The sequence below is a fragment of the Brienomyrus brachyistius genome, unplaced genomic scaffold (genome assembly GCF_023856365.1).
Source record: "Brienomyrus brachyistius isolate T26 unplaced genomic scaffold, BBRACH_0.4 scaffold53, whole genome shotgun sequence".
In the NCBI taxonomy this organism is placed as follows: Eukaryota; Metazoa; Chordata; class Actinopteri; order Osteoglossiformes; family Mormyridae; genus Brienomyrus; species Brienomyrus brachyistius.
This window is the reverse complement of record NW_026042328.1, coordinates 365,603-393,543: the sequence shown is the minus strand read 5'-3', so window position 1 is coordinate 393,543 and position 27,941 is coordinate 365,603. Positions and strand designations below refer to the sequence as shown.

Sequence of the window (27,941 nt, the reverse complement as noted above, 5' to 3'; positions counted from 1 at the left end):
CTGGTCGGCCAGTCGGCGCGGCGCTAAGCCCCCATAGTATGCGTGGCCCTGGCCGGTCGGTCGGCGCGGCGCTAAGCCCCCATAAGCCCACAGAGTATGCGAGTGCACTTCGCTCGCATGAAGCCTCCATGGGCCTCATCTGTGTGGTGTTCAATTAGCCCACATCCAGGGTCACTGTGGATAGGCCAAAATCAGCTTAGTCGCTAGAAACTGTTTTAATGGCTGTTCAATGCCTTCTGTTATTCGACAGCAGACACACCCAGTGAACCCTGGGGGCTGCTGTCTCCATGAAGCCCTGCACTGATATCAGATGACAGATCCATTGATCCGTTCCTTTTCATCCTCACCATTGCTGTTTTCATGCATCACCCTCTCATCTCTTTTGCTTTCATTTCTCCTGAAGAGCAGTTGGACCTTGGGCTCACTGACAGCCTCCACCCCACACACACACGCACCCACACAACACGCCCCACACATCACGCCCCACATATGACCTCAGAAGCATAAGGGCAGACAGGCTGTCACCTGACCATACCAGGAAACAAACGCGCTCAGCTTCCTGTCAGCTCTGCATCAGTCACCTGAAATTCCATACTAGTTATTTCTGCTGTCTCTGAGTCGGGGGGGGGGGGGGTGCAGTATGTGGGTTTATATCACGGAATATCTTTTCTGTGCACACAGCTCTTTGTGGCTCCTGGTGCATCAGGCCACCGCCCATCCCCCCCGCCCCCCCCCAGATGTTCCCGGTCCCGCCCTTTGTGTTTTTGTGCAAATCCGCTGCTCTTGCTGATATGTGGTGTTTGTGACACACGGTTCAGTTGGTGTCTGAATTTAGTGTCTTACAGAGTAACAAGCATCTCAGCACTGAGCAGTGTGAGAATTCTGAGCACCTAGACAGACCTTTCCAGATAAATCCTATCTAAACATTCAACAGGAGTCAATGTCACGCAGATGGTTTATAATAATAATAATAACAATAACTAATAATAATGATAATATTGATAATAATAATTAATGACAATGATAATATGAAAAAAGACTCCTCCATGATTTGATTTAAGCTGTGAGTTGCTATTTGGGCTTGTGCGGGGCTCCATGCGTCAGGCCGCAGTGCCTGTCATCAGGACGCTGGTTCACATCTCAGGATCGGCAGTGATATCTGCACTGGGCCCTTAACCCCTAATGCTCCAGGGACAGGCAGCCCCTGCTCTCTCGATTATATGTCGCTCTGGATCAGAGCAGCTGATAAATGTTTGGGCTGTTTAAAAACAGCATGTAGTTTCTGGGGAATCTCTCTGCATAGCCCTCCTTGTTACCTGTGGCCGGCTTACTTTGGCCTCTGCCTGTCTGTGTGATGGGTAGGAATTTGGCAATGATTGCAGATACGATAAACACCACAGGGTATGGAGGCCATGTGTAATGGGTGCTGTTGCACCTGTGACCTAAATTAGGAGAGATATCTGTCACTCAGGAGAAGAGGTACGGGCCTAATGTGCTCAGCGGGGTCCATACCGGGGTCGTGAGGCTGTTCTGCGAGAAAGACCCACGTCTCAGGCCTGCCGGCTCGCCCCCTGCAGGATGAACTGGAGGAATTACGTGCCGAGATGGAGGAGGTGCGAGACAGCTACATGGAGGAGGAGGCCTATCAACTGCAGGAGCTGCGGCGTGAGCTAGACCGGGCCAACAAGAACTGCCGCATCCTGCAGTACCGGCTGCGCAAGTCTGAGCAGAAGAGCCTAAGAGTGGCGCAGACAGGACAGGTGGATGGGGAGCTGTTGCGTAGTCTGGAGCAGGACCTCAAGGTATGGCTCTCAGTGGCTGTCTCTGTCTGGGTCCCCATCCCTTTCTGTGTGTGTCCCTGTCTGGGTCCCTCTCTGTCTGTCTGTCTCTGTGTCTCTGTCTGGGTCCCTCTCTCTATGTCTGCCTGGGTCCCTGTCTGTGTCCCTCTCGCTGTCTGTCTGTGTCCGTATTCCTTTCTGTGTCTCTGTCTGGGTCCCTGTCCCTTTCTCTGTGTGTCCCTGTCTGCTTCCCTCTCTCTATGTCTGCCCGGGTCCCTGTCTGTGTCCCTCTCTGTGTCCCTCTCTCTATGTCTGCCCGGGTCCCTGTCTGTGTCCCTCTCGCTGTCTGTCTGTGTCCATAATCCTTTCTGTGTCTCTGTCTGAGTTCCTGTCCCTTTCTGTGTTTCCCCCCGTCTCTGTGTCCCTCTCACTATCTGTCTGTGTCCGTATTCCTTTTTGTGTCTCTGTCTGGGTCCCTCTCTCTATGTCTGCCTGGGTCCCTGTCTGTGTTCCTCTCGCTGTCTGTCTGTGTCCATATTCCTTTCTGTCTCTCTGTCTGTGTCCGTATTCCTTTCTGTGTCCCTGTCTGCGTCCGTATTCCTTTCTGTGTCTGTCTGGGTCCCTGTCCCTTTCTCTGTGTGTCCCTGTCTGTTTCCCTCTCTCTATGTCTGCCCGGGTCCCTGTCTGTGTCCCACTCGCTATCTGTCTGTGTCCATATTCCTTTCTGTCTCTCTGTCTGTGTCCGTATTCCTTTCTGTGTCCCTGTCTGCGTCCGTATTCCTTTCTGTGTCTGTCTGGGTCCCTGTCCCTTTCTCTGTGTGTCCCTGTCTGTTTCCCTCTCTCTATGTCTGCCCGGGTCCCTGTCTGTGTCCCACTCGCTATCTGTCTGTATCCATATTCCGTTCTGTGTCTCCGTCTGGGTTCCTGTCCCTTTCTGTGTTTCCCCCCGTCTCTGTGTCCCTCTCACTATCTGTCTGTGCCCGTATTCCTTTCTGTGTCTCTGTCTGGGTCCCTGTCCCTTTCTCTGTGTGTCCCTGTCTGTGTCCCTCTCTCTGTCTGCCTGGGTCCCTGTCTGTGTCCCTCTCGCTGTCTGTCTGTGTCCGTATTCCTTTCTGTCTCTGTCTGGTTCCCAGTCCCTTTCTGTGTTTCCTCCCGTCTCTGTCTCCCTCTCACTATCTGTCTGTGTCCATATTCTTTTTTGTGTCCCTCTCTCTGTCTGTCTGTCTTTTTGTGTCCATGTTCTTGTTTGTGTCCCTCTCTCTGTGTCCCTGCCTGTGTCTCTGTGTGTCTGCCTCTGTCTGAGGATATACCTGTGTTTTTCACTTCTGCCACCCTGCTCCCGCAGAGGTGCCATGACAGTCACTGGGTGTGCTGTACAGTCTGCTTCTCCCTTTTGAGCTTGACCCATTTCAGCCAGTCTGAAATGGATTTGACATCTATTTGAGCCATCCCTCGTCCCCCTATTTCCCATAGACGTTCATCAGTGCATCAGTCTGTCTTTGCAGCCCGCTGGGCTCACGTGTGCTGCATGCATCTGCATGTGAATCTACATCTGTACCTGCAGGTGGCCAAAGACGTCTCCGTGCGTCTTCACAACGAGCTTGAGAGCGTGGAGGACAAGCGCAGCCGAGCCGAGGATGAGAACGAGCTCCTCAGGCAAAAACTGATCGAGGTGGAGATCTCCAAGCAGGCACTGCACAATGAACTGGAGAGAGCCAAGGAGGTGAGGGGCGAGGCGGGGGCCATGATGATGGGTGGGGCTTTGGGCCACTTGAGGAGGTCCTCAGGTATTTAAAACTCCCTGGTGTCTTTGCTGTTCACACTCCATAATCAGCGTTTTTGTAAACATGCACCCTGCACGGCACCGCCATGCTCTGTTAGAAGAGGCGAGGGGTTTAAGTGAAGGAAGGTGCTCTTGGACATGGGGGCGGGAGCTTATGGCAGATTTCATCCTCGTTACGCCTGTCCTGCTTGTGGCCATTCATTACCAGGTTGAATACCGGGGCGACTCAGTAGTGGGGAACTATTCTGAGGTATTGGGGTCAGATTAAGCTAATTGGAAATGACATAAGGCTGTGAGAAAACAGGTGGAGAACTGGATTATGGGTCAGCTGTCCGAGGTATTGACACTGCGAACGGGGAGGGGCGGGCATCAGTACAGGGCAAACTGCAGATGATCTCTCAGGGTTATTGGTGACCAAAGGGTTAGCTGACCAGATGCACGGTTGGCTCATTGCTCCCAATACGGTGTCGGTGTTTGTGACCCTTGTCCTCAGCTGTGGCAGAGCTTTGGGGGCCACCGTGCCAAAACGGGAGCTGGGGGTGATCTTAAAACCATCAGAGCCCAGGATTCAAAACCGTTGGCGACGTCGTTAGACACGCCCTCTGATTGTGGGATACCCCTGGCTTTTTTCAGAGCATTGGGTTCATGGTCGGCCCCCGCCCTTGCTTTTGGGGAGCCTCTTCCGCCCTGCAGGCAATTTGCTCAGATGAGAATGACAGGGAGAAGTGCTCTCCCTGAGAATCGTCCCAGTTTGCGGAGCATGCACGTGCGTGTGTGTACCGTGTGTGTACCGTGTGTGTACCGTGTGTGTACCGTGTGTGTACCGTGTGTGTACTGTGTGTGTGTATGCACGTGCTTGCATGTGTGTGTGTGTGTGTGCGTGCTTGCATGTGTGTGTGCGTACTGTGTGTGCGTATGTGCGTGCTTGCATGTGCGTGTGTGTGCTGTGTGTGTATGCGCGTGCTTGCGTGTGTGTGTACTGTGTGTGTGCGTGCTTGTGTGTGTGCATGCGCATGTGTGTGTGTGTGCTGTGTGTGCATGCACGTGCTTGCATGCGTGTGTGTGTACTGTGTGTGTGCATGTGCGTGCTTGCATGCGTGTGTGTGCATGTGCGTGCTTGCATGCGTGTGTGTGCATGTGCGTGCTTGCATGCGTGTGCGTGCATGCGCGTGCGTGCTTGCGTGTGTGTGCTGTGTGTGTGCTTGCTGTGTCTGCTGCGTGCATTTGTGTGTGCATGCGCACATACTTGCACGTGTGTGTACTGTGTGTGCGCGTGCTTGCATGTGTGTGTGTGTGTACTGTGTGCGCGTGCTTGCGTGTGTGTGTGTGTGTGTGTACTGTGTGTGCGGGTGCTTGCTTTTGTGTGTACTGTCTGCTGCGTGCATTTGTGTGTGCATGCGCACATACTTGCACGTGTGCGCGTGTGTGTGTGTGCTCCATGCATGTGTGTGTACTGCGTACGTGTGTGTTGCATGCGTGTGTGTGTGTGTGTACTGTCTGTGCACGTGTGTGCTGCATGCATGTGTGTACTTCGTATGTGTGTGTGCTGCATGTGTGTGTACTGCGTACGTGTGTGTGTGTGCTGCATGTGTGTGTACTGCGTACGTGTGTGTGTGTGCTGCATGTGTGTGTACTGCGTACGTGTGTGTGTGTTGCATGCGTGTGTGTGTTGCATGCGTGTGTGTGTGTGCTGCATGCATGTGTGTGTGCTGCATGCGTGTGTGTGCTGCATGCGTGTGTGTGCTGCATGTGTGTGTGCTGCATGTGTGTGTGCTGCATGTGTGTGCGCTGCGTACGTGTGTGCGCTGCGTACGTGTGTGTGCGCTGCGTGCGTGTGTGTGCGCTGCGTGCGTGTGTGTGTGTACTGTGTGTGCGCACATGTGCACGTGTATATGCTGCATGCATTTGTGTGTGTACTGCGTCCGTGTGTGTGTGTGTGTGTGTGCTGCATGCATGCATGCATGTGTGTGTGTGTACTGCATACGTGTGTGTGTGTGCTGCGTAAATGTCTATGCGAGATGGGGAGAGGGGGACTGCTGGATTCCTCCATGGCTTGAATTTCACATCATGTTTCGTATTTCCAGTTAAACAGGGCACTTCCTCAGGAGGCTTTGCGCTTCAGCTCTGAATTCTGCCATGTGGGTCATGATGTAATGTGAATAATCGCACATGTGTGTGTGTGTGTGTGTGTGTGTGTGTGTATATATAGATTAGGTTTATATTACATTGTGGGGACCAAATGTTCCCCGCAATGTCATTTTTTAGGTCCCCACAAAGATGTGTGAATGCAGTCCATCCATCCATCCATTGTCCAAACCGCTTATCCGACAGGGTCGCGAAGGGTCCGGAGCCTATCCCGGAAGCAATGGGCACGAGACAGGGAACAACCCAGGATGGGGGACCAGCCCATCGCAGAGCACACTCACACACCATTCACTCTCACATGCACACCTATGGGAAATTTAGCAACTCCAATTAGCCTCAGCATGTTTTTGGACTGTGGGGGGAAACCGGAGTACCCGGAGGAAACCCCACGACAACATGGGGAGAACATGAAAACTCCACACACATGTGACCCAGGCGGAGACTCGAACCCGAGTCCCAGAGGTGTGAGGCAACAGTGCTAACCACTGCACCATCATGCCACCCCTGTGAATGCAATCAAAAAAGTAAATCAAAAAAAGTTGTGAAAAAGTGGTTAGTACTGGGTAGGGGTTAGGGTTAGTGCCGGGTTAGGGTTAGTGCCGGGTTAGGGTTAGGGTTAGTGCCGGGTAGGGGTTAGGGTTAGTGCCGGGTAGGGGTTAGGGTTAGTGCCGGGTAGGGGTTAGGGTTAGTGCCGGGTAGGGGTTAGGGTTAGTGCCGGGTAGGGGTTAGGGTTATGGTCATCATATTGGGATTAGAGTTTTCTCAGTAGAAATGAATGGAAAGATATAAATTACAAACCTGTGTGTGGGGTGTGAAATTCAAAGCATAATGGACTGTGCTCTACTGAAATATCAACAAAGGACGTGAAATAAGGTCCATACAACTACATCTACTAATCCATTTAGTATCAAAAAACTTAACATAAGTGGCAAGTCTTGACGCTGACTGCTTGGTGGATTGTGTGTACTGTCTTGTTTAGGCCTTGACACAATTTTTTGTGCCATGCTTGGCGATGCGATTTGGGGGGATTTCAATAATGTCGCTTAAAATTTTTCAGTTAAAATAATGCATATAATTATTTTTTAGGCATCCCATAGTCCTAATCAGTATCGTATCGGTGCAAACCCAAAAGTGAGTATCGGTGCTAGTTCTCAGTCTTAGTACTTTATTCACTGTTATGGCATTCTGCGGTCATCCATGTCCCAGAAAGAACCCGTCTCCACATCCCTTGGAGTGAGAGATTTTTGTGCTCTGCTTTGTCCTTTGTGCAAGGCTGTGGAGTCTGCCTGTGTTTGCACCCCTTCTATTCTCATACGCGAGACCCCCCAGCCATATGATAGGGGGTAAAAAGGCACTGGAATGGATTGACCTGTGCCTGGTTAACGTACGATGTCCACCATGATGGACGAGACTCTGCACTGCACTGCACTGCACTGCTTTGGAGACATGCGTGGACCCCTGAACCGCTCTCTGAGCAGAGACGTGTAAAATGCAGTGTTTGCCGCTGCAGAGCTGGGGGGCAGGCTCAGTAGTTCTCACTGACCCAGTTAGTGCAGATGCAGAGACGCAGTGACGTGCTAGACGTTAATGTAGCTCTGCCCAGAGACTGTCTGTCTGATGGGGCAGTCTCCTCCCGTGTGCTGTTCCGAAAAACCCAGCAGCCGCCATTTTCGGTGTATTTTCAGTACCAGCACACTTTGAGCTACATGATTTACATACTGGTATCCATTTTACATACTGGTATCCATTTTACATGTATTGGCAAACCATCCCACAAATGATATCAGCACACACCTGTTTGTTTTTCACGGTCACTTGCATACAATTCTCCTTGCAGTAAGTGGTATGTGTAAAGGATATGCACACAGGGACTGTGATCGCCCTAACCCAGGGAGGGTGACTTCACACAGGGACTGTGATCGCCCTAACCCAGGGAGGGTGACTTCACACACGGACTGTGATCGCCCTAACCCAGGGAGGGTGACTTCACACACGGACTGTGGTCGCCCTAACCCAGGGAGGGTGACTTCACACAGGGACTGTGGTCGCCCTAACCCAGGGAGGGTGACTTCACACAGGGACTGTGGTCGCCCTAACCCAGGGAGGGTGACTTCACACAGGGACTGTGGTCGCCCTAACCCAGGGAGGGTGACTTCACACACAGAGTGCAGACTGTTAGCTCTGTCACTTGAATGTCTGATCTGCTCTGCACTTTGATGTGGGATACTTGCTTACTTGGATTTAAGGTAGACTGGATTAAATGTAAGTGAATGGAGATAAAGTCAATTTAAACTCTGGTAAATATGACAATCATGTCTTGTGTTTACAAGTAGTCAGCCAACAGCATCCTGGATTGCAGAAACACTCACAACAGACTGAAATAAATGTGTGTGTGATTTTAGGATTTACAAATACTTTTAACTGTTAAAGTTCATTTACTTTTCCTGGAAAAAATGTTAGCAGATTTATAGTTAGTGTAATTAAATTTAGTGGAAGCTAATTGGTCCACGAACGTTTTTCAAAGTTATCCTCTAACTAATCCTCTACCTCTAACGAAAAAGTTAGCTTTGTTAATTAGCAGTTAGCGGAACCCTGCCCACCACTAATTATCATAACATTGTTCTGTTTGTCCGGGAGGATGACACACACACACACAGTGGCTTAATTTTGGGGGTGTAACATGAAGATGACCACCCCCCAAGTGGAACGCAGTAAGGCTCAGCTGGGACTTTTCTGCTGCTCTCCACGCCCCTCTATTACTATGGGAGGGGGTACAGCTTGCCACCGGTGACCAATAGCACTGAGGGGGGGATTAAACACAAAGGCTGAGAATGAGCCGTGTCTGCCTCTTGTGTCAGGATGGGGGGGTCAGGCAGCAGATGGCCTCTGAGAACTGAGGGCAGACAAAGCCAACTGTGCCCCTCAGTCTCCGCCCCTGATAGGCTCTGCCCCCTTATTAGCCAAGCAGCTTGAAAGTTGCCAACTCTGTAGGTGAGTGTGGAACAGCCAGCCCTGTTCCAGCCAACTGGAGGAGACACTGCAAGGCATCGGCAAAGCTGATTCTTTCATGCCTCTGAAAGGTGCCTTTGTCTCCACAGCCATTGTGTGGAGAGAGAGGCATGCAGCAAAGGGGGTGGGGAGGCGCAAGCAGCATCCAGACAGCCAACAGAACCTCCCCCACTCTGGGTCCGAGACTACCATGCCTAACCCCTAAGAGCATCGGAGCTTGTTTACCTAAACACAAATGGCGACATGTCGGGAAACCTAAGGGCACGGATGGAAGGGAGTGGAGGTGGTGGGAGTAAAAGGTGGATGGAGGAAAGGGAGGTAGATACAGAGAAGGAGGCCGCTCCTCTCACCCTCCGCTGGCTTTCCTGTCCGCGGCCGGGCGGCTCCTATAGCCCTCTGCCGGCTTTCCTGTCTGCGGCCGGGCCGTTCCTATAGCCCTCCGCCGGCTTTCCTGTCTGCGGCCGGGCCGCTCCTATAGCCCTCCGCCGGCTTTCCAGTCCGCGGCCGGGCCGCTCCTATAGCCCTCCGCCGGCTTTCCTGTCCGCGGCCGGGCCGCTCCTATAGCCCTCCGCCGGCTTTCCTGTCCGCGGCCGGGCCGCTCCTATAGCCCTCCGTCGGCTTTCCTGTCCGCGGCCGGGCCGCTCCTATAGCCCTCCGTCGGCTTTCCTGTCCGCGGCCGGGCCGCTCCTATAGCCCTCCGTCGGCTTTCCTGTCCGCGGCCGGGCCGCTCCTATAGCCCTCCGTCGGCTTTCCTGTTCGCGGCCGGGCCGCTCCTATAGCCCTCCGCCGGCTTTCCAGTCCGCGGCCGGGCCGCTCCTATAGCCCTCCGCCGGCTTTCCAGTCCGCGGCCGGGCCGCTCCTATAGCCCTCCGCCGGCTTTCCAGTCCGCGGCCGGGCCGCTCCTATAGCCCTCCGCCGGCTTTCCTGTCCGCGGCCGGGCCGCTCCTATAGCCCTCCGCCGGCTTTCCTGTCCGCGGCCGGGCCGCTCCTATAGCCCTCCGCCGGCTTTCCTGTCTGCGGCCGTGCCGCTCCTCTCACCATCCGTCGGCTTTCCTGTCCGCGGCCGGGCCGCTCCTCTCACCATCCGTCGGCTTTCCTGTCCGCGGCCGGGCCGCTCCTATAGCCCTCCGCCGGCTTTCCTGTCCGCGGCCGGGCCGCTCCTATAGCCCTCCGTCGGCTTTCCTGTCCGCGGCCGGGCCGCTCCTATAGCCCTCCGTCGGCTTTCCTGTCCGCGGCCGGGCCGCTCCTATAGCCCTCCGCCGGCTTTCCTGTCCGCGGCCGGGCCGCTCCTATAGCCCTCCGCCGGCTTTCCTGTCCGCGGCCGGGCCGCTCCTATAGCCCTCCGTCGGCTTTCCTGTCCGCGGCCGGGCCGCTCCTCTCACCCTCCGTCGGCTTTCCTGTCCGCGGCCGGGCCGCTCCTCTCACCCTCCGTCGGCTTTCCTGTCCGCGGCCGGGCCGCTCCTCTCGCCCTCCGCCGGCTTTCCTGTCCGCGGCCGGGCCGCTCCTCTCGCCCTCCGCCGGCTTTCCTGTCCGCGGCCGGGCCGCTCCTCTCGCCCTCCGCCGGCTTTCCTGTCCGCGGCCGGGCCGCTCCTCTCGCCCTCCGCCGGCTTTCCTGTCCGCGGCCGGGCCGCTCCTCTCGCCCTCCGCCGGCTTTCCTGTCCGCGGCCGGGCCGCTCCTCTCACCCTCCGCCGGCTTTCCTGTCCGCGGCCGGGCCGCTCCTCTAGCCCTCCGCCGGCTTTCCTGCCTGCGGCCGGGCCGCTCCTCTCGCCCTCCGCCGGCTTTCCTGTACGCGGCCGGGCCTCTCCTCTCACGACCTGTGACCTGTGCCCGCCATTTCTCTGCTCATGTTAGTCAGGTATTCTGCCTTCCTCTCGGGGTTCACCTTAGTAGGGATACATGCTGCTCTTATCTTAAATCGTAATGTGTCCCATATTCTTAAAGGGCCCACCACCTCGGCCTGGTTGTTTTCTTTTGTGTCATTGTCCCTTAATTAAGCCACAGCTGAAGTGCCTCGTTTAGTCCCATCTGCAGTTTCTGCACTGTGTGCTAATGAGCATTCCAAGATCATATTTCAGGGGAAACTACATGCTGTATTCCCCTGTTCCTAAGTACTCTTACTTGTAATATTTTTTCTCTGATGGATCTCAGACTCAGATGATTATACCTTTATTGATGTTCATTTAAAAAATCAGTATTAAGCGAGTACGTATTTCATCGATTTATATTTTGTGAATATCTGTTTTACTGGTTGAGAGTACAGACCACAAAGATACCAGGGGATGAAATATAAATGCAGAGTCTGGAGTGTGTGCACCCACTGACCCCTGAATACTTGGGGGGTGGGGGTTGGTAAATAAAGCCAGAGAGCTGAGCACCTCAGGAGCCCAGAGTAATCTGATCATGGAAGAATCTGAAGTCAGCTTAAATCCTCTGTCATTCTAGAAGTTTTAGTGATCCCTGTTGCGGTTTCTCTGCTTGCACCTATGCGGCGCCCCCCGGCCACTCAGGGCTATGCGTTGTGGACCTGGGCTCTGATTGCGGTGCAAGAATGCACCCCCCTCAGTGGGTAGGACATGCCAGCAGCCGGGTCACTTTGAGCTCCCTCTTTAAACTCTGCTTCTGCAGTTACGGTCGCAGGTTTTCACGGCAGCAAGCAAGGGAGCAAGAGACAGGTCTTCTGCTGCAACCGGCCGTCTTCCCTGTGGAGGGCTAGGCCATCTGTACTGCTGTCCACTCTGTGCCAGATAAGAGCTGAGGTCATTTCTCCGGAAATGTCCTCCCTGAGAAGTGAGCTCGCTGTCAATTTGTATTCTGCAATGGGGGTGGGATGTAGAGGCCTCTTGGCACCCACCTGACCCTGGGCAGAGGGTGGGTTAGTCCATGGCTGGGAATCTGTCTCCAGGAGCAGCTTCCGGTAGAAGGGCTTGTCTACGATGTGATTGGTTTCTCTGGTGTTATGTTTTTGACTGGACACTCCCGCTGCAGTACTTCAAATGCTGTGACTGCATTGGCTGATGCAATCCAATAGTGACACATGGTGGCTGATCAGACAGCCGGCACCAATTGGATTCGAGTAGGTGGTAACTGACTGAGAGCTGGTGATGGGAGGGGCCTGACTGTGAGGAAGTATTGATTGAGCAGACAGTTGGGGGTGGGCTGTAACTGCTGAGCTTGCGACAGAGAGGGTCGATATGCGGCATGTGACTTAGCCTCGTCTTTGCTCCTTAGCGGTCAGTCATGCACCTCTTACCAGGGGAAAACGGCCGATGCCGTGAATAGCTGATGATGATTATGGTTTAGTTCCTAAAGGAATAGTGTCAGTGGTATGCAGGTTTTCATTTTATGTTTCCGGAGAGTAACACACTAACTGGCCACTGTTCCTTTTTCTAAAGGCTTGTTAGTTTTAGCGCTCTGTGTGTAATGAATTTTTTATTTTCTGCCTGTGGTTGAAGCTGCCTTGCATGTTATTCCTATAACCGGCAGGCCCCTCCCATAGGGAAGAGTCAATCGAGCAGCCATGAGGCTTCACTGCCCAACCAAGATCCTCAGTCCCTCCCTTTGCCTCACGCTTCTCTGGCATTGGCTCAGAGGACCACAGGGAGATCAGATGGATGGCTTCATGGGCCAGTGACCTGTCAGGAATCTGTCTCCCACTGCCCTTCTGCTGTAACATCTCTGTAACTCACTGTTTGTATTTAGCCAGTTTTCCTCACCACTGGAGCAAAACAAACACCTTTGTCCACAGTATCAAGACAGAGCAGATAGAAAATGTTTCTCACAGACTTATACTTCCTGCAGAAAAGTGACCACAATTTGGAGAGAAAAGCTTTGCTTTACAATTGATGTACATGATAATGGGTACAATGACAATGATGTCATCATCTCTGAGCTAAGAGTCGATCTTCTGCCTACAGAGGGCGCTGCAGGGACAGAGAGGCACAGTGGCTGAGATGTCCCTTTCATTTCTTCCTGTTAAATTCAACCTTTGTTCCTTTGTCATGTTCCCTGTGACTGGTATTTTGACATGGTCCCAGAAAGCTCACTTTCACAGGAGGCTTTGGGAGAAGCTCACAAGCATTTCTCCACATCCTCCATCCAAGCCATCTTTGATGCCCAACTTTCAGAGTTCTTCCTTCAGACAGGTGAACCCCAGTGGGATGGTGACTGGGCTTGTGTCCCTGGGCTGAGCAGTGTCTGCTCACGGAAATTCTGTGTAAGACAGGAACTCTTCGGAGGGCCAGCTGAGCTGTACTTTCTGAGCCGGAAGAGTGTAACTATCATCATGGCGGGGGAGCTTACTGGGCCTGTGACCTCTGGGGCGCTTAAATGAGACATTACCAAGTGGAAAATGAAAGGTCGACCTGCAGGCCAGATTTAATAATGAATGAGAACCACGTAACACGCAGTACTGAATCATCGCGGGGGCCCAATCTGACCCACTGACAGGAAATTTGTGACCTCTGGTGCAGGAGGAAGGTGGGGGGGTGTCTGGGGGGGTGTCTCCTGAAAGCCCCTCTTCCGTGGCTGCCTCGCTCTGGGTGCGGCTGCAGCAGCTTATGTATTTCTGCTATATGACCTATACCTACCTTCAGTATTATAGGACAGTATTTTATGTACATCCCCTATGTATCTCGGTTATATGACCTATACCTACCTTTATTATTGCAGGACAGTATTTCATGTACATCCCTTATGTAACTCGCCTATATGACCCATACCTACCTTCAGTATTATAGGACAGTATTTCATGTACATCCCTTATGTATCTCGGCTACATGACCTATATATACCTTTATTATTGTAGGACAGTATTTCACGTACATCCCCTATGTATCTCGGCTATATGACCTATACCTACCTTTATTATTGCAGGACGGTATTTCATGTACATCCCTTATGTAACTCGCCTATATGACCCATACCTACCTTCAGTATTATAGGACAGTATTTCATGTACATCCCTTATGTATCTCGGCTACATGACCTATATATACCTTTATTATTGTAGGACAGTATTTCATGTACATCCCTTATGTATCTCGGCTGTATGACCTATACCTGTATATGTTATGTAGTGTTGTATTGTTTCCTTTTATCTTCGGCATGCACAGGCTAATAGTCTGTTGGTCTGTTTAAGTTTCAGCTGCTCCCACCCTGTTTGCTCCTCCTTTTTTGTATCTGTCTGTTTTTGTCCTTCAGCCAGTAGATGACATCTTTCCTTTCCCATCGTCACTCTTTCCATAAATGTGTAACGCTGCTAATGTGCATCTTAAATCTTTCCCAAACTATTTAATCTGTCTCTCATTTTTGTTTGGGTTGCTCTCCTTATATAGCCTCTTACTCCTTGAAACTTTGGTCTGTGATGCGGGCAAGGAGAATATTCTGTCTGGGGCACAGAAACCAGAGACTGCACCCATTTCCATCTGCCCAGGGCAGTGGCTATGTGTATGAGCCTGCCTCCTTACCGACCACACAGCCATACCCCAGCGCCCCGCCTCCCTACCGACCACACAGCCATACCCCACCGTCCCGCCTCCCTACCGACCACACAGCCATACCCCAGCGCCCCGCCTCCTTACCGACCACACAGCCCTACCCCAGCGCCCCGCCTCGCTACCGACCACACAGCCATACCCCAGCGCCCCGCCTCCTTACCGACCACACAGCCATACCCCAGCGCCCCGCCTCGCTACCGACCACACAGCCCTACCCCAGCGCCCCGCCTCGCTACCGACCACACAGCCCTACCCCAGCGCCCCGCCTCCCTACCGACCACACAGCCATACCCCACCGTCCCGCCTCCCTACCGACCACACAGCCCTACCCCAGCGCCCCGCCTCCTTACCGACCACACAGCCCTACCCCAGCGCCCCGCCTCGCTACCGACCACACAGCCCTACCCCACCGTCCCGCCTCCCTACCGACCACACAGCCCTACCCCAGCGCCCCGCCTCCTTACCGACCACACAGCCCTACCCCAGCGCCCCACCTCGCTACCGACTACACAGCCCTACCCCAGCGCCCCGCCTCGCTACCGACCACACAGCCATACCCCAGCGCCCCGCCTCCTTACCGACCACACAGCCCTACCCCAGCGCCCCGCCTCCCTACCGACTACACAGCCATACCCCAGCGCCCCGCCTCCTTACCGACCACACAGCCATACCCCAGCGCCCCGCCTCCTTACCGACCACACAGCCATACCCCAGCGCCCCGCCTCCTTACCGACCACACAGCCATACCCCAGCGCCCCGCCTCCTTACCGACCACACAGCCATACCCCAGCGCCCCGCCTCCTTACCGACCACACAGCCCTACCCCAGCGCCCCGCCTCGCTACCGACTACACAGCAATACCCCAGCGCCCCGCCTCCTTACCGACCACACAGCCATACCCCAGCGCCCCGCCTCCCTACCGACCACACAGCCATACCCCACCGTCCCGCCTCCCTACCGACCACACAGCCATACCCCAGCGCCCCGCCTCCCTACCGACTACACAGCAATACCCCAGCGCCCCGCCTCCTTACCGACCACACAGCCCTACCCCAGCGCCCCGCCTCCTTACCGACCACACAGCCCTACCCCAGCGCCCCGCCTCCCTACCGACCACACAGCCCTACCCCAGCGCCCCGCCTCCTTACCGACCACACAGCCATACCCCAGCGCCCCGCCTCCTTACCGACCACACAGCCATACCCCACCGTCCCGCCTCCCTACCGACCACACAGCCATACCCCAGCGCCCCGCCTCGCTACCGACCACACAGCCCTACCCCACCGTCCCGCCTCCCTACCGACCACACAGCCCTACCCCAGCGCCCCGCCTCCTTACCGACCACACAGCCCTACCCCAGCGGCCCGCCTCGCTACCGACTACACAGCAATACCCCAGCGCCCCGCCTCCTTACCGACCACACAGCCATACCCCAGTGCCCCGCCTCCTTACCGACCACACAGCCATACCCCAGCGCCCCGCCTCCCTACCGACCACACAGCCATACCCCAGCGCCCCGCCTCCTTACCGACCACACAGCCCTACCCCAGCGCCCCGCCTCGCTACCGACCACACAGCCATACCCCAGCGCCCCGCCTCCCTACCGACCACACAGCCATACCCCAGTGCCCCGCCTCCTTACCGACCACACAGCCCTACCCCAGCGCCCCGCCTCCTTACCGACCACACAGCCCTACCCCAGCGCCCCGCCTCGCTACCGACCACACAGCCATACCCCAGCGCCCCGCCTCCTTACCGACCACACAGCAATACCCCAGCGCCCCGCCTCCTTACCGACCACACAGCCATACCCCAGCGCCCCGCCTCCTTACCGACCACACAGCCCTACCCCAGCGCCCCGCCTCCTTACCGACCACACAGCCATACCCCAGCGCCCCGCCTCCCTACCGAACACACAGCCATACCCCAGCGCCCCGCCTCGCTACCGACCACACAGCCATACCCCAGCGCCCCGCCTCCCTACCGACCACACAGCCGTCCCCCAGCCTCCCTACCGACCAGCTGACTGCCTGCCTCCCTCACCACACTACGGGATAGCAGTGCCCAACTTGCTACTTGCTTCTTGCTACTTGAAGTGGGTTTGAAACGATTTCCAGAGCCTTAGTTTGACATCATGGTTCTAGATGTTCTCCTCAGATGTTCTCTCAGATGTTCTCATCAGATTTCATTATGCTGTAATTAAAGCAACTTTTTTGAGCCCTTGAAGAAAGACAGCTGTTCTGTGGGTCTGCAAGCATTTAGCGGAGTATGAAAGATCAGTCTTCTGTGGATTCAGTGGAGTATGGATGAACGGTGTGTGTGTGTGTGTGTGTGTGTGTGTGTGTGTGTGTGTGTGTGTGTGTGTGTGTGTGTGTGGGTGTGTGGGCTCCGGGATCTGGAGCCAATCCTGGAAGCAATGGGCACGAGGCAGGGAACAACCCAGGACAGGGGGCCAGCCCATTGCAGGGCACACTCACACACTATTCACTCACACATGCACACCTATGGTCAATTAGTCTCAGCATGTTTTTGGATTGTGGGGGGAAACCCCACGATGACATGGGGAGAACATGCAAACTCCACACACATGTGACCCAGGCAGAGACTCAAACCCGGATCCTAGAGGTGTGACGCAACAGTGCTAACCACTGCACCACCATGCCACCCCCAGTAGTTAAGACCCTTTCATATAATGTTCGTTTTTCACTTTTTTCATTCCTGTCTACATGTGTATGCAGTTACATTTTATTTCCTATTTTTTTGGAATGTGTAATATTTCCCCATTTGTTACAGAGCTCTCAGAAGAGGCGAGGAGGTCGGGAATCCTTCAAGGAGCGAAAGTCCTCCTCTCAGGTTGGTCTCCTTCTCCTCTGGTTTCATTGAAGAGGCTGCCATGGGCCTGCATGGCCAGGGCCTATCTACGGCCTGCTTTTCAGCTGTGGGAGTGTCTCTGTGTCCCCAGGAGGATAGCGCGGACCTCCGGTGCCAGCTCCAGTTTGCCAAAGAGGAGTCCACCCTCATGCGCAAGAAGATGGCCAAGCTTGGCCGGGAGAAGGAGGAGCTGGAGCAAGAGCTGCAGAAGTACAAGTCCCTGTATGGGGACGTTGAGAGCCCCCTGCTGGTTGGTGAGAGTGGGGGCGGACCCCACAGCACCCGCGAGGCTGAACTGAAGCTCCGACTCAAGCTAGTCGAGGAGGAGGCCAACATCCTAGGTCGAAAAATTGTGGAGCTGGAGGTGGAGAACCGGGGTCTGCGGGCGGAGAATGAGGACATCCGCTCCCAGTACGAGCGGGACTTCCCCGGCCGTGAGCCCCTGTCCAGTTTGCCCACATCACCCTTTGGGGATGGCCTGGAGTCAGGCTCTGAGCTGCGCCGCCACCTGCAGTTCGTCGAGGAGGAGGCAGAGCTGCTACGCCGATCCATCGCTGAGATCGAGGACCGCAACAAGCAGCTGACCTCAGAGCTGAACCGCTTCAAGCTAGGGCCAGGCCCGGACAGCGAGGGGGCCCCCCGGGCTCCTGCACATGATGTGGGCACCGGGCACTTGCAAGACGAGCTGAAAGCGGCCCGGCTGCAGATCGACGAGCTGAGCGGCAAAGTGCTGAAGCTGCAGTACGAGAACCGTGTGCTGCTGTCCACCGTGCAGCGCTGTGACCTAGCCTCCCAACGGGGCCCACCGCGGGGCCCTGATGATGATGAGGAGCCCGCCCAGCTGCCCGGCCCGCAGCCCAAGCGGGAGGGGCCGGTCGGGGGTGAGAGCGACTCTGATGACCCGTTCGAGAGGACGTCTGGCATCGGCAGTGGGAAGCCGTCAGACACCGCCGGGGGAGGGGCAGGGGTAGGGCCCGAGGCTCTGGTGGGCGTATGGCGCCAGGCCGAACGCCTGGGCAGGATGGTGGAGAGGCTAGCTGGCGACACAGACAGTGCGATGCTGCTGATGGGAGCCGAGGTCCAGCAAGGGGAGAGCGACTCCAAGCTGAGCCGGCCGGCATTGGACGCCATCTGTAGCCGCATGAGGACATTCAGGGCAGAGCTGCACGTTTTCATGGAGAAGGTGGAGCACCTCCGCGAGCAGCCTGACGACCTCTCACCCATGGCGCACCTCACGGAATCCAGCAGCTTCCTGTCGGGCGTCACCTCCATGTCCCGGGACTCACCCCTCGGCACTCTGGGTCGCGACCTCATCACCGACTTCCAGGTAGGCCACCACAATAGCCGCGTGCCATTAGTGTTGCATAGCGAGCGAGGGTGTTTGCATCAGGCCTCGGCACATTTGTGTGAGCAAATCGGGCTGTTTGTTTGGCATGATGTCATTATCGAGAAGTCACGTGACTTTGCATAAGGATTGATACACATGGACCGAAATTCGTGGCCTCCGAGCTCACAGGTGCAATTAATAATTCAAGCCCCTTAATCATTTCAGTGTGGATTTAAGCGTTGACTATTAGAAGGTTATTTTTCTTATACGAGAGAAACACTTTTTGTCCCTGTGGTGAACACTGAAACTGGATTAAAATGCATTTTGTATGTAGTTTGATTAAACTCCATGGATTGAGTCTCTAACTCGTCCATTAGCTTCCCTTTATCTCGCAACTTAATGCACTGGTGGCCAAAACTGTGGATACGCCTGGCATTACGCTTGAAAAATTACTCAAATATTGACAGTAATATTTATAAACAAAGAACGTTGACAAATGTCATACGGACGAGTAAATGAGTAACCGGAATAAAGCTCTGCAATCTCTAAAAACTGGAAGTGTTTCCTAAATTTTGGCCACTAGTCTGTATTCACTCAGAGGTCTGTCCCCAGAATAAAATGTCAGCAGGTTCATTGCAGCTTAGGGGAACAACATCCATCCACCATATTTATTTTGGAGCAAACTTTTCTGCGGGTGCCTTGGAGTAGACGTGTCAGGGCTGTGAAAGAGTGTGAGGTACCATGTGTGATGAGTGTGAGGTACCATGTGTGATGAGTGTGAGGTACCATGCGGTCTGCAGCTGGCCAGAGGCTAAACCCCCGTCTGCTTACCCAGCAATTACAGGCCCTTCCCACACTTGGATACACGTCCTTCTTAGAGCTGTGCTGTGAAACAGTGGGAGGGGGATGGGAGGAGGATGGGGGGGATGGCGGGGTCACTGATGGGAGCCCCCCTATGCCAGCCAGCTCAGCCCACCTGCCCCGCCCCTCCCCACCCCTGCCCAGCCAAGCCCCCCCTCGTTGTGTCTGTGTGTGTGTTTGTGCTGGTCAGTGCCTCATCTCCGTTGCTTGCTGCTCGGGGGTGGGGTGGGGCGGGGGTGTTAGTGTTAGATGGCAGAGGTCCAGTGGACCAAGCCCAGTGCCCCATTCGATTGGTCCTGGATACCTTCATCAGAATGAGCTGCATGGGTCTGATCTGCACATGCTTCTCTGCCTGCGCTGTCTGCTCTGCTCAGCCTCCCATCCCATGCCACGGCCTGTGGACTCCAGTCGCTTTGCACTCACGGTCTCAAGTGAGGAACCCAGCTTGGCTTAGCATGCTCCTTCACCGTGACTCCGCTATCCCAGTATGCCACCGTGATGCCACTATACCCGTATGCCACCCTGACGCCGCAATCCCGGTATGCCACCCTGACGCCGCAATCCCGGTATGCCACCCTGACGCCGCAATCCCGGTATGCCACCCTGACGCCGCAATCCCGGTATGCCACCCTGACGCCGCAATCCCGGTATGCAACCCTGACGCCGCAATCCCGGTATGCAACCCTGACGGCGCTATCCCGGTATGCCACCCTGACGCCGCTATCGGGCTATCCCGGTATGCCACCCTGACGCCGCTATCGGGCTATCCCGGTATGCCACCCTGACGCCGCTATCGCGCTATCCCGGTATGCCACCCTGACGCCGCTATCGCGCTATCCCGGTATGCCACCCTGACGCCGCTATCGCGCTATTCCGGTATGCCACCCTGACGCCGCTATCGCGCTATCCCGGTATGCCACCCTGACGCCGCTATCGCGCTATCCCGGTATGCCACCCTGACGCCGCTATCGCGCTATCCCGGTATGCCACCCTGACGCCGCTATCGCGCTATCCCGGTATGCCACCCTGACGCCGCTATCGCGCTATCCCGGTATGCCACCCTGACGCCGCTATCGCGCTATCCCGGTATGCCACCCTGACGCCGCTGTCCCGGTATGCCACCCTGACGCCGCTGTCCCGGTATGCCACCCTGACGCCGCTGTCCCGGTATGCCACCCTGACGCCGCTATCCCGGTATGCCACCCTGACGCCGCTATCCCGGTATGCCACCCTGACGCCGCTATCCCGGTATGCCACCCTGACGCCGCTATCCCGGTATGCCACCCTGACGCCGCTGTCGGGCTACCTCGGTATGCCACCCTGACGCCGCTGTCGCGCTATCCCGGTATGTCACCCTGACGCCGCTGTCGCGCTATCCCGGTATGCCACCCTGACGCCGCTGTCGCGCTATCCCGGTATGCCACCCTGACGCCGCTGTCGCGCTATCCCGGTATGCCACCCTGACGCCGCTGTCGCGCTATCCCGGTATGCCACCCTGACGCCGCTGTCGCGCTATCCCGGTATGCCACCCTGACGCCGCTGTCGCGCTATCCCGGTATGCCACCCTGACGCCGCTGTCGCGCTATCCCGGTATGCCACCCTGACGCCGCTGTCGCGCTATCCCGGTATGCCACCCTGACGCCGCTGTCGCGCTATCCCGGTATGCCACCCTGACGGCGCTATCGCGGTATGCCACCCTGACGGCGCTATCGCGGTATGCCACCCTGACGGCGCTATCGCGGTATGCCACCCTGACGGCGCTATCGCGGTATGCCACCCTGACGGCGCTATCCCGGTATGCCACCCTGACGCCGCTATCCAGCATGATGCCGCTATCCCAGTATATCAGCATGACAGGGCTATCCCGGTATGTCAGAGTGGTGCCGCTATCTCAGTATGCCACCTTGACGCCGCTATCCCAGTATGTCAACATGACAGTGCTATCCTGGTATGTCAGTGTGTTGCCGCTATCCCTGAATGTCAGCATGATGCCACTATCCCTATATGCCACCCTGATGCCGCTATCCCGGTATGTCAGCATGACTTCCCTATCCCAGTACGTCAGCATGTTAGTGCGATCCAACTTGGAGGAGATCTGCTGTGAGAGAGTGCCGTTTGAGAAATAGCCCTTTTCAGGCCTCGGGAGAAGTAGCATTCAGCGCCTGTTTTCCACACACCCTGGCTCGCCACGCACTTCCACACACCCTGATTCGCCCCGCACTTCCACACACCCTGGCTCGCCCCGCACTTCCACACACCCTGGCTCGCCCCGCACTTCCACACACCCTGGCTCGCCCCACACTTCCACACACCCTGGCTCGCCAAGCACTTCCACACACCCTGGCTCGCCAAGCACTTCCACACACCCTGGCTCGCCAAGCACTTCCACACACCCTGGCTCGCCCCGCACTTCCACTCACCCTGGCTCGCCCCGCACTTCCACTCACCCTGGCTCGCCCCGCACTTTCACTCACCCTGGCTCGCCGCATACTTTCACTCACCCTGGCTCGCCCCGCACTTCCACTCACCCTGGCTCGCCCCGCACTTCCACTCACCCTGGCTCGCCCCGCACTTCCACTCACCCTGGCTCGCCCCGCACTTCCACTCACCCTGGCTCGCCCCGCACTTCCACTCACCCTGGCTCGCCCCGCACTTCCACTCACCCTGGCTCGCCCCGCACTTTCACTCACCCTGGCTCGCCGCATACTTTCACTCACCCTGGCTCGCCGCATACTTTCACTCACCCTGGCTCGCCGCACTTCCACTCACCCTGGCTCACCCCGCACTTCCACTCACCCTGGCTCGCCCCGCACTTCCACTCACCCTGGCTCGCCGCATACTTCCACTCACCCTGGCTCGCCGCATACTTTCACTCACCCTGGCTCGCCCCGCACTTCCACACACCCTAACCTGCCACACACTTCCACAAAGCTCCTTGGTGCAGGTAGAAGCCCTGCCTGTTATCTGATAGTCTGTTAATACAGCGAGAAACTGCTACATAATGCATTTTAACAGGTATTTACTTTGGGAAAAGCCCTATTTGACCTCCATCTTCTGAACTACCTCTTGAGAAAGGACCTACTTCTGACTCCTGGGTTTCTGCATCACTGTTACCTTCATTTTGCCTGGAGGGCTCTACCACAAGTGTGAAACTACATTTGGAAATACTCCATGTGTCTCTTATGATTATTATACTCTGGTGCCTTAAACAATACATAGTGAAGACTCTCCTCAAGGAGCATCCTATTTGGCTGAAGATGTCTGCTTCTATTTTGTTCACCTTCTGTATTTGGAGCTAGACTTTCTCTGCTGCTGGGCTTGTCGAAGATGATGGCTCCAGGTTTTCTGCTCAGACCAATTTCAGGCCAAACAGCACTTCCATTCCAGCCACCCAACAGAGTGAGCAGAGAACCTGCGGCCTTCTGATCTTGCATCATTCCAGATGGCGCTACTGGGCTGTGGATGGCTGAATCATTGCATGCTTGCTTGCTGGGCTGTGCCTGGCTTTGAGGTCATACTTCACGCATGCACACCTGGGCCTGAGAGGCCTGACTCCTCCAGCGTTATCATGCTTGCCTATGGCCGCCGTTGGTTTTTGACTCATGGTTCCCCCATTTGCATGCGCCTCATAACCTGTGTTTTGCATTCTTCTCCCTCCCCTCTCTTCTTCTGTTCCTCTTTGTGGTCTTTCTAGATGTTTCAGCCCATGATTCTGTTCATCCTTGCTTTAGTTCTCTTCTCCTCTCTGTCTTACGCCGTCATCTTTAAGTTGGTCTTCCTGTTTGCGCTCTTCTTTCTGTTCTAGCCATTTTGTCCGGGCGTGTTTTTTTTGTTCAGTCCCGCTGTGTACTTTATCCATTGTTTCGCTTTCTGTATTTCCCGTCCCCGTCCTTTGTTTGTGCGCACCAATCCCTCCACGCATCCCCCATCCCTCTCCCCTCCCCTGATACGCAGTCCGATCTCAGGGATGAGCTGGAGTGGCGGATAGGACACGAGCGTGCCTCGGAGCCCGGGACCCAGTCCGGTCCTTGGGGCACTGGCCAGAGCAGGGGAGCCCATGGACGCAGTAATTACTGCAGGCCAAAGTGTTTGAGTGTGGAGGTCAGTCCGTCGCCCTTTATTGATTCCTCAGCTTTCCAGTGCCCCCCCTTGGTACTGGAATTCAGCTGCTGTGGAACCTCTGCTGAGGGCTGCTGTTTGCTTATGGCTCTTTATAATGAGAAGTTACAACATGAATACATGAAATGATGCAACAACCAAACCTGTCAATGATGGGTCTAATGGACTGAGAAGTGAAGCTTTCGCTCAACCATGCTAGAAAATGTTGGCAGACTGCTCATTTTTAAGCGAATGGCACACAGCTGCCCGCCCGTCTGCTTCATGCTAATTCAGAGGGGATTACAGTCCGTAAGGGCTTCAGGAAATGGGGGCCTTTTATTCACAGGGTCATACTTCTCCGGGGCAGTAGTCCACCCTGAGCAGCCTTTCTCGGCTGTGGCCTTTCTTGGGCGGCCACTTTGGGGGTTCTGGGGTGGTCATTCTCCTCAGGCCACTGACAGTACACCAATCAGACATGGGCCTGTAGCAGAACCTAATAAGGTGCTGACCTCAATCATTGTTGCTAGCAGAGATGGGTGGTGAGAAGGCGTGGCCTGGCTCATGAGGAGGTGTAATGTCCCACTTTTTCCTCTGGGGACAGCAACGGGACACGCCTGTGCTGGAGGTGAGCGAGGTTCCTGAGCAGCCTGAGCTGGAGCAAAGGCTGCAGCCTGACCCAGGGTGCTGCAGCAGCACAGCACAGGTGAGCTTGGCACACTGCTAGCAGACAAAGTTACATGAGGGCTTGTGGCGAGCTGCTCGCTTTGTGAAATGTCAGGCATAGGCTGAAGCAGATGATGGTAATGATAATACAAACAGTAATAATACACTGAGCCAAAGACCAGCCAGAGCTGGCTATTTGGGGAACTCATTCGTCATGCTCCTGTGGTTGCTGGAATGTTCTGGAAATCATCCTTAATTCAGCAGTAAAATGAGCAGCTCTGGCACCCCCCACTGACATGTGCTCAAACTCTCTTGCAGAAGGAGGAGGAGGAAAAGGAGTGCAGGAAGGCGGAGCCATGGCTCAGCACGCAGGAGCAGGCCTGGGCCCAGGAGAGGGCGCTGCTTCAGCAAGAGCTGCGTTTGCTCCGCCACAACATGGCCGCCGTCTATGTGAAGCTGCGATGGCTCCTGGTCAACTGGCGACTGGGGCGCAGGAGTGAGTCCGCTGTGGAAGATGCTCCATCAGAGGTGAGCTCTGCCTCTATCTGGCCGGAGCCCTCTAGAGGGCGATGGAGAGCTCCTTGTCTCCCACACATTAGCATTAATTGACTATTGCCGTCAAGTACAATTTCCCCATGTAGACTCTTTGTTTTGGCACCTTTGTGGTGGAATGAACTTCCCCTCGGTGTCCAAACAGCCGAGTCACTGGGTTTCTTCAAACGATGACTAAAAACCTACCTCTTTCAGAAGGACTTGGATTAGCACTTCCAGGATTATACTATTATTAAACATATTCATTAACATTACTTGCCAGCAGAGTCTTTTAGAGTAATAGTATTCTTAGCTGGGTTCTACTGAACCAGTATCACATTGTATTAACTGATGAGACCTCTAAGCACTTATGTAAGTGGCTCTGGCTAAGGGCGTCTGCTAAATGCCGTAATTGTAATTATGTAGTAAGGAAGATAGGCCACCATGTAATTTGATAGTTTTTAAGTGTGCATTATGTATTGAGTCTGTTTTGTTTTTGGTAATTGCGAGGTGTTTCGTTTTCCATCAGCAATTGTCAGACTAATAGGTGTGATTAGGTGAAGATCTAATGGGTAGCTGCCATCCAGTGTTGGTGTGTATCAGCACTAAGAACACACCATACAGTTGGCTGAGGGCCAGTGATGGGTTGACACCCTGTTCTGTCCCTCCAGCCTGAGACTCTGGACAGTGTCCCAGAGCTGAGCCGCCTCATGGAGCAGGTGGAAGGCGTGATGGACCGGGAGGACCAGCCCAGTCTGCAGCCTGGCACTGAAGGAACCCCTGAGCCAGGTCTCTCTCCCCAGGCAACCGAGCTGCTCCAACACCAGAAGCAGGTATAAGGCCCGCCAGAACAGCCATCTAAGTGCTGGAGGCCTTTTCATGGCGTGCCAGAGTGTGTCCTAACATGCCATACCATGTCAGAACATGTCACAGCCTGTCGTGGTGTGTCAGCACATATTTTAACATGCCAACCTATATCATACCATGTCAGAGCCTGTCGTGGCGTGTCAGAGCCTGTCGTGGCGTGTCAGAGCGTATCTTAACATGTGATCCCATGTCAGAGCATGTCAGAGCCTGTCGTGGTGTGTCAGAGCGTATCTTAACATGTGATCCCATGTCAGAGCATGTCAGAGCCTGTCGTGGCGTGTCAGAGCCTGTCGTGGCGTGTCAGAGCCTGTCGTGGCGTGTCAGAGCGTATCTTAACATGTGATCCCATGTCAGAGCATGTCAGAGCCTGTCGTGGCGTGTCAGAGCGTATCTTAACATGTGATCCCATGTCAGAGCATGTCAGAGCCTGTCGTGGTGTGTCAGAGCCTGTCGTGGTGTGTCAGAGCGTATCTTAACATGTGATCCCATGTCAGAGCCTGTCGTGGTGTGTCAGAGCGTATCTTAACATGTGATCTCATGTCAGAGCCTGTCGTGGTGTGTCAGAGCTTATCTTAACATGTGATCCCATGTCAGAGCATGTCAGAGCCTGTCGTGGTGTGTCAGAGCCTGTCGTGGTGTGCCAGAGCGTATCTTAACATGTGATCCCATGTCAGAGCCTGTCGTGGGGTGCCAGAGCCTGTCGTGGGGTGCCAGAGCCTGTCGTGGGGTGCCAGAGCCTGTCGTGGCGTGTCAGAGCGTATCTTAACATGTGATCCCATGTCAGAGCATGTCAGAGCCAGAGTGTGTCCTAACATGCCATACCATGTCAGAACATGTCACAGCCTGTCGTGGTGTGTCAGCACATATTTTAACATGCCAACCTATATCATACCATGTCAGAGCCTGTCGTGGCGTGTCAGAGCCTGTCGTGGCGTGTCAGAGCGTATCTTAACATGTGATCCCATGTCAGAGCATGTCAGAGCCTGTCGTGGCGTGTCAGAGCGTATCTTAACATGTGATCCCATGTCAGAGCATGTCAGAGCCTGTCGTGGCGTGTCAGAGCCTGTCGTGGCGTGTCAGAGCCTGTCGTGGTGTGTCAGAGCGTATCTTAACATGTGATCCCATGTCAGAGCATGTCAGAGCCTGTCGGGGCGTGCCAGAGCCTGTTGTGGCGTGTCAGAGCCTGTCGTGGTGTGCCAGGTCGTATTTTAACATGTGATCCCATGTCAGAGCATGTCAGAGCCTGTCGTGGCGTGTCAGAGCCTGTCGTGGCGTGTCAGAGCCTGTCGTGGTGTGCCAGATCGTATTTTAACATGTGATCCCATGTCAGAGCATGTCAGAGCCTGTCGTGGCGTGCCAGAGCCTGTCGTGGCGTGCCAGATCGTATTTTAACATGTGATCCCATGTCAGAGCATGTCAGAGCCTGTCGTGGCGTGTCAGAGCCTGTCGTGGTGTGCCAGAGCGTATTTTAACATGTGATCCCATGTCAGAGCGTGCCATAGCCTGTTGTGGCGTGCCAGAGCCTGTCGTGGCGTGCCAGAGCCTGTCGTGGCGTGCCAGAGCCTGTCGTGGTGTGCCAGAGCGTATTTTAACATGTGATCCCATGTCAGAGCGTGCCAGAGCCTGTCGTGGCGTGCCAGAGCCTGTCGTGGCGTGCCAGAGCCTGTCGTGGCGTGCCAGAGCCTGTCGTGGTGTGCCAGATCGTATTTTAACATGTGATCCCATGTCAGAGCATGTCAGAGCCTGTCGTGGCGTGCCAGAGCCTGTCGTGGCGTGCCAGAGCCTGTCGTGGCGTGCCAGAGCCTGTCGTGGCGTGCCAGAGCCTGTCGTGGCGTGCCAGATTGTATTTTAACATGTGATCCCATGTCAGAGCATGTCAGAGCCTGTCGTGGCGTGCCAGAGCCTGTCGTGGCGTGCCAGAGCCTGTCGTGGCGTGCCAGAGCCTGTCGTGGCGTGCCAGAGTCTGTCGTGGTGTGCCAGATTGTATCTTAACATGTGATCCCATGTCAGAGCCTGTCGTGGCGTGTCAGAGCCTGTCGTGGCGTGTCAGAGCCTGTCGTGGTGTGTCAGAGAATATCTTAACATGTCATACCATGTCAGAATATGTCACAGCCTGTGTGTCAAAGTGTGTTATAGTGCGTCAGAGCGTGACTTTCCCTCAGCCACGTACACCGGCATCATGCTAATCTATAGCTGTATGTGCTGCAGGGGAGCAGCAGTATCTGCACCTCGCATATGCCCCAGAGGCTGGTGCCCCACACAAGGTCTCTCTGAGGGCTCCTGCCGCCCCTCAGCCTCAAGGCTTTCCAGAGATGGAGGAAGCGCCTGTCAGCAAGCCCCACCTCCCCTGGATATCCAGTGGCCTTGGAGCTGAATGCTATCTGTCAGGGCATTTAATGGTCTTAATAATCCATTTAATCATTTAATAATACGATGCACGTTGACCGGAGAGACAGAATGTTCCAGAATAAGAGTCGTCCACATCTCTGATGTCTAGGGTGTCTGATGTACA

General features: G+C 55.1%; 1 protein-coding gene across 7 annotated transcripts in view; it reads left to right on the top strand.

The window, feature by feature from the left end:
• Positions 1–27,941, top strand: part of LOC125723968 (microtubule cross-linking factor 1) — a 48,156-nt gene that overhangs the window by 4,294 nt on the left and 15,921 nt on the right. For 6 of the 7 annotated variants that reach the window (XM_049000778.1, XM_049000772.1, XM_049000771.1 and 3 more), the window contains exons 2-9: positions 1,578–1,802; positions 3,343–3,501; positions 17,005–17,064; positions 17,174–18,409; positions 23,225–23,371; positions 23,970–24,071; positions 24,350–24,559; positions 25,234–25,395. In XM_049000778.1, the coding sequence (XP_048856735.1) occupies positions 1,578–1,802; positions 3,343–3,501; positions 17,005–17,064; positions 17,174–18,409; positions 23,225–23,371; positions 23,970–24,071; positions 24,350–24,559; positions 25,234–25,395 (2,301 nt within the window). The remainder of the gene's footprint in view (positions 1–1,577; positions 1,803–3,342; positions 3,502–17,004; positions 17,065–17,173; positions 18,410–23,224; positions 23,372–23,969; positions 24,072–24,349; positions 24,560–25,233; positions 25,396–27,941) is intronic. The other variant, XM_049000775.1, reaches the window with a different exon arrangement.